Source organism: Sinocyclocheilus rhinocerous, unplaced genomic scaffold (genome assembly GCF_001515625.1).
Source record: "Sinocyclocheilus rhinocerous isolate Xijiao unplaced genomic scaffold, SAMN03320098_v1.1 scaffold1441, whole genome shotgun sequence".
NCBI lineage: Eukaryota > Metazoa > Chordata > Actinopteri > Cypriniformes > Cyprinidae > Sinocyclocheilus > Sinocyclocheilus rhinocerous.
In genome coordinates, this window is record NW_015654063.1 from 608,978 (window position 1) to 622,611 (window position 13,634).

The 13,634-nt window shown below is 37.5% G+C and overlaps 1 protein-coding gene across 1 annotated transcript in view; it reads right to left on the reverse strand.

The window, feature by feature from the left end:
* Positions 1 to 1,340, reverse strand: part of LOC107716781 (fibronectin-like) — a 35,778-nt gene extending 34,438 nt beyond the window's left edge. Inside the window, exons 1-4 of the mRNA XM_016523333.1 lie at positions 952 to 1,340; positions 610 to 735; positions 301 to 438; positions 69 to 200 (exon numbers count right to left, since the gene is read on the reverse strand). Coding sequence (XP_016378819.1) covers positions 69 to 200; positions 301 to 438; positions 610 to 735; positions 952 to 1,081 — 526 coding nt within the window. The 5' untranslated portion in view covers positions 1,082 to 1,340. The remainder of the gene's footprint in view (positions 1 to 68; positions 201 to 300; positions 439 to 609; positions 736 to 951) is intronic.
* Positions 1,341 to 13,634: the final 12,294 nt, after the last annotated feature.

Here is a 13,634-nt window from a genome sequence, read left to right on the forward strand (position 1 = left end):
TAGCAAACACACAGACAAAAAGCCCCAACATTCCCATCTTGATGGGTTTTTCCAATGCTCAAACTCACCAACAGGTTTGCAGGTCCACTCTCCTTTTCCATTTCCCAAACAGACGCACTCTAGCATGTAGTCCCCAGTGTCATGGGATCTCATCCATGTGTCTCCAATCTTGTAGGAGTGCCCTCCCTCATGACAGCGGTCTACAACAGAGGCCAAGTAGGTAAACAGCAGCACAACTCCAAAAACCGTAATTTCCAAAGTGCCATTAACTACAGTGAAGGAAAGTTCCAGTCTACCCACTCGCAATAGTGCAGCTGATTTTCCCTCGGCTGGAGCCAATGCAAGTGCAGTCCCAGATCATCCCGTCCTTGGGCCTCTCATAAGTCTCTCCAACCCGATAGGAGCGAGCGTTTACTTTATCATAGCAGGTTTCCTCAGCTGGGAACAGACATGGACTTTGTTCCTCAAACTATTCAGAGTTAACACTTCAAAGTTGTCAAATGCAAAATACATTTACATGCATATAAATGGATATTAATTTAACCAAGTGAGGAAACATTCATCCAGTTCAGTGCCTTTAAGGGACAAATCCAATGTAAGAGAACTCACCATCAGGCTTTGATTTACACTTTATACCAGAAACTCCATGACAAGTGCAGAGCAGTGTGCTGCCCAGATAACTGCGCTCCCACTGCTCTCCAACTCCATAAAGCTGACCATTCTCAACACAGCCATCTGCAGAGGACACAATGGAAGTATTCTGACTGAGCTCTACATTATTTTAACTTTCTCAACAACAAACCATGATTACACAAAGAAGAAAAAGAGTATCCCTAATGCACATTTTCCAGCGTTTAATTAACCATTTGCGTGCGTAAAACCAACAGTAAGCTACTAAATTGCTCATTTCAATGAATCAAAACAAAAACAAACACATGTAGGACCGCATACCTTGGGATACGGATGACACCGAGTGTTCCTGAGCTTGTCTCCTATGTTTCCCCGTTCCTTTCGGCATACACTGCACAGTGCAGGCGAGCAAAGCCACCGCCAACGCCGTGCCCAACGGGCCACCAGTCATTTTCACAGGTGAGATGAAACACAAGTATACCGACAGTTAAACCTTCCTTTCCTAGCAATGGAGGCTCGAGGAGACGCGGTAGTTCACTGGCTGAGGGATTCAGATTCACCACAGCCTCTTCAAGTCTACAAGTTCCCCGTTTCTCTCCCTGTGCGTCCTGCCCCTCCTGCTCTCGCACGCACCTCTGCGGAGAGCTCAGATGTGCTGAGCGCTTTTATTTGACCTCCACATTCCGCCCTGGAGGAGGAACTACCCCTGCACACGCGTACGAGAGCCATACAGACAGACACCCAATCTGAAGCTCGCTTTTTGCGTACAAAGTTTAGGATTAATTCATCAATTCATTAATTCAAAGCGAACGCTCGCAAACAACCACTGTCAGCGCAGTCACCTTTTGTTTTATAAATATTGTTGTGTCTCTAATCCAATACACCAGTGTTAAGTAATGACCAAAATCTGTCCGTTTAAGGAAGCCTGTGAGTCTGTCCTAATCTAATAGAGATCATGCTACAGTTGGAGTGCATGAATGTCCCATGTCCCATGTCCCATTCACAGATGGTTCAGGGCGCTGCATCCATCTGAAACCAATTAGACAATCTCTTAACTTTAATAACACTTCCCTGGTGGTAAAATAAAGTAATTCTCAGTTTACTGTCACCCTTAGAAAGAAATTAAGATTGAAAGAGGACTCATAAAACAGATGTAAGTGGAAAATAAAATACTTTCTTGACTTTAACTTTGTTTAGTAGTCTTTCCAGCTAGCCAGGAGGCTGAAATTTGAATGTTAATCTCAAGGCAACCATCTGATATTTTCTAAAGTTTCAAGACCCAGGGATATTCCTAAATCTCATGGACCACTTGTGAAATACCTGCAAATAAATATATAGAGGCCCACAGTGCAGCCGCTTTGACCTTTTTAAATGCTTCCCAGCAGGAGTGAAATTTGAGTATGTCATCAGTAATATAGAAAAAAAAACATTAGACTCATTGTTTTATTTTTGCTACACTTTAAAAAATGTTTCAAATGTTTATAGGCTGATATTTGGGCTGATATAATCATGTCTATGGCTAAGCACATGGGGAATTGCTAAAAAAAATACAGATTGTATCACTAAATATATTCCAAACGTGATAGTAATGATGTCAGTAAGCAGTGACAATGCTATGATTTAATATTTACAAATTTTCCAAGTCAAAACTGTTGCTGAAATTGAGTTCATAGCATACGCTACTTGCATATGTCTTGTTTATCCATGCTGTGAAATTTTTTTTTTTCTTTTGTACTTTTCTGTTACTTACAGCTTGATGGATCTGTCTGTGTCTTATCTTTTAGTCTATCTTGCAGGTCATTCATGGAAATGTCAGCACCCTCTAATTTTAAAACTGTAACCCTCTCTCTCTATGAATGGAGGCCACTGTGCTGACAGAACTCCCATTTAAACATCATCAGACTTTTAAAAAAGTGCTTTCTGAGCTTTCTGTGTTTGTAATAATCATACCACCATGTAGTTCAATTCTTCATATGATGAGAAGAGACAGATTGTCGCTTAACAGATGATTCAGTGATTTCCAGGCCAGATGTTTGGTTTGACTCATGCTTTACTCTGCATGTCTTCCCACATCACCCTCCGTTGTCGTTCTTTACCCTCCCCCAGGATGAGTGTAATCTATGCTTATGAGCTGATATGCAAAATATTTCTTTCTTTTGTAATGGGCTTATAAATAATTCTGTCCACAAAGTTAACAACATTTTGCTCTTTAAACATCTCAGTTAATCCAGTTTTCTGCTTTGAATTTGGATGACTCTCTCAACATGTTGTTCTTGTGGTTTCTCAATGCAGCCCATCTTGTCATCAATGAGGCACATGGTCTGTATGAATCAGTTTTGATTTTCCCAAAATTTGGGAAAAATTTGGCTATTTATGAGCACATGTTGAGGTTTGTCTTCCCGTGCTTTGGTTTCTCCGGATCTGAAACCACTGCCAATAGTGGGTGGCAAATATGTTCTTGTTGGGGGATTTTTGTGGAAAGTAGAGAGGTTTCAGTGATTGAACCTAAAGCTGCTGCCTCATGGAGGTGAACACACTAGTGAACCCAGGAGATCTGACTCCTCTAACGAAGGTCTGGATATGTGAGCACATCTGGCTGCATTTGCGATGACTCAGTGGATGACTCAAAGCCAGTGTTTTTGTGCATAGCTGCACAACAATATTTGAGAAACAACCATAGTCTATATGAAAATGTTGACAGTTGACAGACAGTTGACAGATGTGTTCAGGAAAGTTATTAAGTTTTCAAATAAAACTAGCTGGGAAATGTTTAAGTGGAGATAATGCATACACTCTAAAAATGCTGGGTTATTTTTATTTTTTTATTCCAAATGCTGGGTTCAGCCTGTTGGGTCATTTTATTGGGTTGTTTTTAATATTTTTGTTAGTTGCTAGGTCATTTTTTAATGCTGGGTTATTTTTTTAGGGCTGGGTTTTGACACAAATTTCATGATTCGATTCAGTTCTCATTCACAAGCTTGCGATTCGATTCGATTACCAATCCGATTCGATTAGATTCAATATCGATTATTTTGGACAGCCTATATATCAGGTACAGTAAATGCCAAATTTTCTCAAGGAAAAAAATCTCTCAACTAATGCTGTAAAATATACATGAGAGTCAGTTGGTACTACATTACTATAATATTGAAGGTTAAAATTGACTGATTTGTTAAAATTACATTTAATGAAGTTTTTTAAATAATAAAGTTACAATTACATAGTAATATTTCTACTTTAATTCGTTTTTTTATATAAACATAATGGTGGCTGTCATAAAAACTTGATGGATTTATTCAAACATAAATTAAACATTAAAGAACAGTAAAATTTATAATGAATATGTTATTTGGTGCATATATTTAGCAAAATGCCCCTCTCTATAGTTTATTTTTCTAGCTGACTAACGAGTTTATGGTCACCAAATATGTTTTTTTCTGAGGTAAATGTGACGTACATGACATTGTTTACAAGACATTATATTGACATCTTTGCGCGGCTGAAACACTGATTGAGCGATTACATGAGACAGGATACGGATTGTAAAGTTGTACTCTTTCTTTTAACTTCCCTTCGGATGTTTAGTCATGTTTATTTTGTGCTGAACTGGTATTAATGTGGAGGAGATGATCAGTTCATGTGCGCCTGGCGCTGCCGCATCTGTTGAACTGAGGCGCTACTGCAATCTGTCACTCCACATTAAACAGCGCCATTTATTGTTTGAATTCTGCAATACAATGGACAGAATTTGAAATCTGAGACTTTGTTTCACATTAAAAGTACCAAAGCACAATGCTTATTGCGATATATTGGATGGGAAGTGCCCTTCAATGTTCCGTCCATTAACTGAAAACAGGCTAGACTAATGGATTCTTGGGATTTAAGAATCGATATCGTTCCGTAAAAATGAGACTTGATTAATATCGAGATATCGATATTTTTTAACCAGCCCTATTATTTTGTTTTCTACCCAACCGCTGGGTTAAGCCTGTCTCGAATGAAACAACGCACCTGCTGAGTTACAATCAGTGCGCAGGCTTTTTGTGTCCACTACAGGAGAGAGAGGTTCTTATCGCCGCCGATTAGGTGCACTTCTTCAGGGAAATAAAGGTTTGTATACATTTTATTTCGTTTATAAAGTCTTTACTGTGCTGTAAATTGTATTATTTTACGCAACGCAACATTAAAGATGTCACTCAGCTGCGTCAGCAACGGTCGTTTCGCACGATGGAAACGCCTTGCCTTGCATAACATAAATGGATTTTATTTGTTATAATACTGAGTTTAATTTAATTTTATGTTAAAAATGTGTTCTCTAATCACAGTACTGTTTGTTTTTGGGCAGGTTTTGGAGTAAGTCACGGCATTTTTCAGCTGAGTGAAACGCGAGTCTGAAGTTCGCAGTTCCCCCGGCCTACAGCAGTCCATCACCGGCTCAGATTTCGGCGACACACCGGCACGCAAAGTAGCACTATTTCGGTAAAAAGCGATTACAGAGAACGGTTGAATACACTTAAATTAAAATTATACTTTTAAATGGCTGTATTATCATGCTTTCTGCTCAAATAGAAAATAGCTGCTGGGTGGCATTTCCAAGATGGCCACCAAGCAAAATGATGAGCCTTAATGGGACAGGACATTGGTAATATCTAGTCTAAACCCTTTTTAATCTCTACATCTCTGCTGCAGCGTATGACATCATTCTCCCAGAGGACAGGGGCGGGGTACAGCTGCAGCCCCCTTCAGTTTACCCAGACTGCACTAAACTAGGGTGACCATACGTGCCATTTTCCCAGGATGCGTCCTGGCCAGGATTTCTATATTGCCTAAAATATCTAGGTTTTGGCTTTGTTTGCGTGTGCAGACCGATCGGTGTATCCAGGTATTTTGATGTCATACACCGATCGGTCTGCACACTCAAACAAAGCCAAAACCTAGATATTTTAGGCAATATAGAAATCCTGGCCAGGACGCGTCCTGGGAAAATGGCACGTATGGTCACCCTACACTAAACCCCTAGCCCCCACCAAATCTACAAGATCACATCTAACTGCCGTTTTCTGCTTCCCAACTCTCTTTTGAATGCCATCTAAAGGGGGTTTAGCTCTATTTGGTACCTGTTGTGGACTGAAGAGGGATGCATGTGTATTATGTGCTCTAAAACGAATGATTTTTGTTTGATACTGAAATGTGTGCAGTTGTCCTGCTAACCATAGCACTATGTTTGTGTGGTATAGTTATCATCTATGGATCTGTCAGAAGTGCTTTCAATGGCAATGGGCAAAGGAAGCCACAAATTGATAAAATTACTTGGCAGAGGAACTAGAGGAAGTTTTTAGTCGGTTAAACGGGCGTTTGTTTATTTGAATAAACTGTCCATCATGCCAACCAGCTTCCGTTCTGAAGTCATTATTGTCTGTATGTCTCTGTGCACACGTGCGTGCGGTTTATTACAGAGCTGGCGAGAGGTCAGAGAGTAAAGGGTAAAGATCTTGTCACGTCTCAGACATATATACTGTCTTTACTCTCATCACCATGACAACCCAGATGTGCATTTAGTCAGTGATGTCTCAGAATTTCCTTTCCATAGTCTGAAACGCTGCACAGAGGATGGAGGCTATCCCTGGTTACAGCAAAACACACAGAGAACTTAAGCGACAGGAATGCTTACTAAGTTGTTGAGTCACAGAAGACATTTTTTCAGAGGAAAACTCCTACAGAATAGAAAGTGGCTGGTGTTTGTGGGCGGAAGTTCACACAGATTTTTTTGTTCTCTTTTTTTTCCCCAAAGCTTTGCTTTAAGGCAACAGTGTCCTACACCCCTGAGATTTGTGAGTCAGAACACAATCTGGTAGTGATTTATGAATGAGCTTTGGTCCGCCTTTTCGATCATTAACCCTCATGTTCTGTTTGGACTGACTTCACTGTCTTATGTTTAGGGCCCCAGAGAATAATGGATTTCCAACTATAAATTATAAAGCATTTACAATAATAATAATAATAATAAAAAAACTATAAATACAATAACCAGATATTTTTTTAGTTTTAACCCTTTGCTATATCGCTAAATAGTCATACAGTCTTACAGTCCTTGTAAGAAATGTGACTGTTGGCCAGTATATTTCTATAAGGGTATGTTATATAGGTCTGTTTGTGTTCAGTTTGACCAAACCTTTACATTTTGCCAGTGTGTTGATGATCACCAAAGAAACTGACAACTGTATAATGTAGCAAAATACAATATAACTTTAGAATAAAAGTCCAATTTAAAACCTCAAAATCAAAGATCAAAATAAACAACTAGGACTGCACCAATTAATTATAAATAATAAGAATTAAATATTAATTGTAAATAAATGAAGAATAATAATTAAATACAATATATTATTAGTACTAAAAATTATTAGTAATACAAATTTATTACATTTATTCATATTTATCTGGGAACTTTAAGGCAGTACAGAGACACACATGAAATTTAGTTGATCAGTTTTCATATAACTAGGGAAAGTCAAAAAGTCTCAATGTGATACTTCTGAGTATCAAAAGCATCAGAAACGATCATTTTCACTTTGGGTTCTTAAACAGAACATGACGGTTAATAAACAGAAGCTTCAAATATATATTATGCATGTCTTCTAACTAAAGAAATGTTGCCTAACATAACTCTTCTGTTTTTTTATGAGGTGGAGTGAACAAACCACAGTGTTTTGCAACAATGGAAATGTTTTTTGGAAAGAGGAATGGGCGGAGGGGAAAACTCCTCAAATGAGGCCAGGGTGAATCCAACAGAGCCCCTGCTGAGATGATAAGGTGACCCTTTATCCCTGGTGAGAGACGCCTTCACCACTGATCCCAATCTCATCCCAGACAGCCCTCTTTCACAAAACAATGGCTGATTATTTTTGTCCTGAGAGATGATCTGATATAGACCTGCCTCCAGCCGCACTCAGTCCAGCAGCGTTCGAGAGGAAGGGAAACATCGCGGGTAGCTCTCCTATCCTGTTTAATGAAACTAAATCATCCCTAGATAAAAGCATGGGAGACAGTCCTCAGAGTGCATTACTCTGGACTGTCACAGTAATGTTTGTCATAAATGACACAATAACACTGATGAAGACTTTTTTCTTTTTTTATCCTAGATTAGCTTTAATATCTATCACATATACAAGAACATCTTCACCTTATATAGTAGTGCTAAATGTAAACTGATACCTGGTTTAGAGTAAAACATTTTAGAAGAAGCGTTTAAGTAACACACACTGAACATAGAAGTTGATATTGCATGCAGCAATAAATAACGCCTCTTTCAAACTGTTCTATGTATATTTTAAGTCATGTTGACAAAGGACAGGCTCTCAGCCACCATGTGCTGTGTGTTTTGTGAGCTGCTGGTGCAAGTTGATCAATGGCAACTACGTATTAAAGCTGTGTTTAAAATCCTAATAGGTGCGTAAGTACTTGTTTGGTTTAGATTTATGAGTTCTTGGACCTTTAAGGAAAATCTAATCTTGTTAGTTCCTGGCATGCAGTATGGAGAGTGTCTTAAATTGTTATTGTTTCTCAGACGTTTCTGCTTAATATTCCTCCGGCTTGATTTTACAGGGTAGTGAGTAAGACGCATTTTAGGAAAACTGGCAAATATTTCAGAACAAAAACAAAGAGTTTTTGAAACCGATAACAATAAGTCAGGACAGATTCAAGCACACTAAACTACACAAACCATTGAAATGAAGGATGTGCATGAGTGGAACTATTACTCGGTGCCATAATTCAACCAATGTTATGTCATAGCAATTTGAGTGGAAACCCTGAGACATGGATAAACACCTGCACGTCATTCCAGATGGTGCTGCGGAACTGCAGCGCTAGTAACGAGAGAATTTCCTTGCATTGGAAAGCAATGGTGTAGAGTGGCAGGCATCGAGAGGAAAATTTGTGGAGTTCTTTATTGCTGTGACACTCTGAATCATGGCATTTCCATATTTAAAAGGATTCTTTCACCACCCACTAGGGTTGGAGAGTTGGATGAAGCTCCCAGAAGGCATTTAATTCAAAATGACAAAAACATGTTTATGTTGTCAATGAATCTCTCTGTGTCGTTGTACAATAAGGGAATGACATCATGTCGTAAAGGCTTGTGGTGTGAGATCAATCATATATCCCAGACTGGAAATGAAGATTTCTTTTACAATTTGATAGACACCTTGATAAAATGAGGACATGATGCTTCTGTGCCAAAAATAGATTACTAAACAGTTAGTCCTGGTCCTCAATTTGATTGGTTGAACAGCACTCTAAGAGTGTTCATGTTTATTATACCAGCATTGGGACTTGGGACTTTTCACTCTTTGTATCACTCCACTTTTCTGTGTTCACTGGATTTCAGACCAAAGTATGTGAGCAGCATGGAGCAGAGTTTTTCTGCAAGAAGGGCATTTGATAGCCGGCTTTTAGTTTATGCGTTGCTTGATGACACTCAAAACTTTTTGACTTTTAAAAAAGAACTAACTCAACTTAAATGTTTTGTTTGAAACAAAAGATATATTGCCCTCTTGTTTACTGTTGTATAAAAAGTAATGTCAGTCCTGTTTTGAATAAAACGGGTCAATAATATGCGACAACATGTTTACAAAACTGTTTACTATTGTCCTCTTGCATTATCGACACACTATTTTCCTGCTTAACACTGTAAAGCTGCTTTGACACAATCTGTATTGTATAAAGCACTATATAAATAAATGTGACGAGTTGACTCTGAGAATTAGAGTATTAGAGGACTTTTTTCTCATTTTCTCATTTCATAATGAGATTTTACCCCCATTTTCAATTGTTTTACATCAATGAAATTTTTGAAAGAAAGCTGAAAATGCAGATTTATTTTCACAGCATTCTTTGTTCATATTTATCAAGGGTGCAAGTAATTCTGACCAGGACTGTATTAATCATTGTCAAGTCACAATCCAAAATAAGCACATCTAAAACACATTCACAACCAAATTCTGGACACATTCTCAGTGGTTTCCCAGGAGTAAACTTCGACTTTTATAAATTATTGGACTTATTATAAATTATTCATCTATGCATTAATTTAAATTTAAATTATTTAGTCTGCTTAAACCCTGCCTCTTTCTTAAAGTCGACAGCTTGTATTTATATCCATCTCTGTCTTCCTATATCTGTTGTAAATATTTGACAGTTTTAAGGTTTAACCTTGAAAATGACTGTTTCTTATTTGTGTGCACAAACTGATGTCAAAATGATTGTCATTGGTATAAATGACATGTCATTACAGCAAAAATAACCCGACCAACCTATAAACAAATTCACTTGCAAATTCTATGAACCCTTATTATGTGAAATGCTGTGATATATTATTAACTTTTAGAATTCATATGAATTGTACTTTTTTTGGTGTTTTTAAATACCACATATGTCAGATATTCAGGCAGCACTGGTGTAAACGGCGATCTGTCTTCTTTGACCATCGGATCACCCAGGGCGGATGTTAATACCAGGTGTACACAGGGCCTGAGGCTAACAGGCCAACAGAGTCTACAAAGCGGCCTCACCCACCTGCATGTAAGATAGGCCTTATTTAAACTGTCTTCCTGTTTAATTTATTACATGTTTCGTAAGATGCCTGCAGATGAAAGGCTCTGTTATGTTTTATCACCATGTGTTTGATGTGTGTGTGTGTGTGTGTCTAATACTGGGAGATGTTGAAAACAGGGTTCAGGGGTGGAAGTGTGGTTGTAGTGGTTAAAGATCTGCCCTGAAATTTTTACACTTGAATCCTTCAATGGCAACCAACAGCTGTCATCATCATGCTCCAAAGGCAAGACATTACAAGCAAAAACAGTATTTTCATGCATTGTTAAATTTTAAGAATAGCTCTTTTTTAAGAATCTGAAAATATTGTCAATAGACAGAAAAATATTAGAATAAACAGAACAATAAACATAACCATGACTGTAGGAATGAAATGTATAAAATCAAGCGAATGATATATAAACACACCTCTCTCTGTAAAAACCTTCAGAATATAGAAAGAAATAAAACTGTATTATGTATTGTGTTGTATGTATGTGCTGCTGAAGTGGAGATTTCTGCAGGAGTGCAGGAGAATTTCTTTTTTTTTTTTTTTTTTTTTAGAAAACGCCCTTTATGTTCACTTCCAGAATGAAATTTTCCTGATGATTTACTCACCCCCATGTGATCCAAGATGTTCATGTCTTTCTTTAGTCAAAAAGAAATTAAGTTTTTTTTAGGAAAACATTCCAGGATTTTTCTCCATATAGTGGACTTCAATAGTGGCCAATGGGTTGAAGGTCCCAATTGCAGTTTCAGTGCAGCTTCAAAGGGCTCTACACGAACCCAGTCGAGGAACAAGGGTCTTATCTAGCAAAATGATCAGTCATTTAAAAAAAAATTAAAATGTATATGCTTTTTAACCACAAATGCTTGTCTTGCACTAGCTCTGTGATGCACATCTTAACGCATTGCGAAAAGTCACGCGTGGTTATTTCTTTGTCTGTGTACTAGCTAGGTTAGGGTAAAAAAACTCCATCTCATTTTCTCCTTCAACTTCAAAATCATCTGATATCATTGTTTTACCTTGTTTTTGTAAAGAGCATTTGACTTGCTTTGCACATTCGCTTTGTAAACACTGGGTCAGTACTCCCACCTACGTCACGTGTGTGTGATTACGTAATGCATGAGGTTGCAGACATGCATCACAGAGCTAGTGCAAGACAAGAGTTTGTGGATAAAAAGTATATACATTTTTATTTTTATTTTTAGAAAATGATTATCGTTTTACTAGGTAAAACCCTTTTTCCTCGGCTGGGTTCGTGTAGAGCCCTTTGAAGCTGCATTGAAACAGCAATTTGAACCTTCAACCTGTTGGCTCCCATTGAAGTCCACTATATGAAGAAAAATCCTGAAATGTTTCCCTCAAAAACCTTAATTTATTTTCAACTGAAGAAAGAAAGACATTAATATCTTGGATGACATGGGGGTGAGTAAATTATCAGGAAATTTTCATTCTGGAAGTGAACTTCTCTTTTAAAGATACATATTGTTCCTGAAATCTACAGACACACACATATAATAAAATTAACACTTAAATACGTATTTTTGTATGTTTTAGTCTGAAACTAGTCTGAAACAACAATTTATGAAAAGCCACATAGCCAAAAATCTTAAAATTGATCAATGCATGAAAAAAAAATTATTCTTCTGTCAGTTGACAGTATTTTAAAAAAAAAGTGCTATTTTCATATTTATGAAAAAAGATATCCAAAGTCCCCTCTGTAAAAACCTTTGACCCTAATTATTTCAACAAAATGAAACAATTTTAAACACTTTTTAATCCATTGTTTAGATTTTTATTCTGGAAACTGGTGCATATTTAACTAGAGAATGCATCATTTGCATATTTAAACATAACATTTCAGAAGACTTGTAATACAAAAACAAATGTTTGCAGTTCTTAATTAAACAATTGGTGAAGTATGGTGATATCTATTAAGGGGCTTTCACACCAGAGGAACCTTTTCATAGTTCCTAGAACTAATGGTGGAAGTTCTTAGAGAACCATCCTGGTGCCTAGTTCCTATAACTGAGTTCCTCGAACTACCCCGCGTGAAAGCCCCTTTAGTTAAATGTTTTACCCTATTGACCTGGCGTGTCCTGTTTTAAAGGGACAGTTCACCCCAAAATGAAAATTATTATTTACTCACCCTCATGTCATTCCAAACCCGTAAGAACTTCGTTCATCTTCAGAACACAAATTAAGATATTTTTGATGAAATCTGAGAGCTTTCTGACCCTCCATAGACAGCAATGCAACTGACACGTTCAAGGCCCAGAAAGGTAGTAAGGACATTGTTAAAATAGTCCATGTAACATCAGTGGTTCAACCTTAATTTTATGAAGCTACAAGAATACTTTATGTGCACAAAGAAAACAAAAATAAAGACTTTATTCAACGATTTCTTCCCTTCCGTGTCAGTCTTCGACTCATGTTTAAGTGAGTACCATGAAGTTACTTTAGATTCTCACTGTCATAAGTTGATTTGGAAGAACCCACTAAATGACTTCAACCACTATAATACTCCATTATGATAAAGACTGACGTGTCTATAGCCCCTAAACTCTGATGACAAAAATCACACCCATCAAATGGCTTGAAACAAATGCTAATTGCATTTATCACTGATTTTGTGGGCGTGTTTGCATTACCTGATTTACCTAATTCCTTTAGTAAATCAGGCACAACAACAACACAGATAACCTATTAACAGTGTCCCTTAAGCAAGTACTTGCTCCAGGGTACTGTTCTTGTGATAAGAGGTTATTAGCAGGCTTAGACTTACTTGGACTGAATGAGACCCACTGTCCTGCTCAGCTTCTGGTGAGGGGGTTCAATTTCAGAAGCAAGCAAGCAAATGTGCATTATATAAACAATTCTATGGTCAGGAACTTCAACACTCTTGTGAGGGATTAATACCCAAACTAAATAAAAATGGAAATAAAGAAGCTCAGACAGAAGGTTTGAAAAACAAATCTGGGAATTGTAACTAAACCCCAAGTAAGAGCCAGAAAACACACATCTGAATGACCACGGTGAAATAACCGCAATACAACAGACCACACACTAATGCTTTTTAAACAGTTTAATCATTGCTAAACTGTCATGAATTTGCTTATGTTTGAATTCAGTAATAATTTCATTTTAATATATGGGCTGATGAAGTGCTAGCTATGATGATAACATTGCTCTTTTCGTTTCACATTATGTTTCAGGAATTGCACTAAACATTCCGTGAAACATAAGTGAGGTAGTGAAAGTATAGAAATGTATCAGAAATGTTCAGAATTAAAACAATAATTCAGTAAATGATGTGATATGTGCAAAAAGACAAAGTGTGTTTTCTAAAAAGACCCTTTTTCATCATCGGCTGACATTTTCCCCCATTTGCTGCATTTTCTTTCTTCCC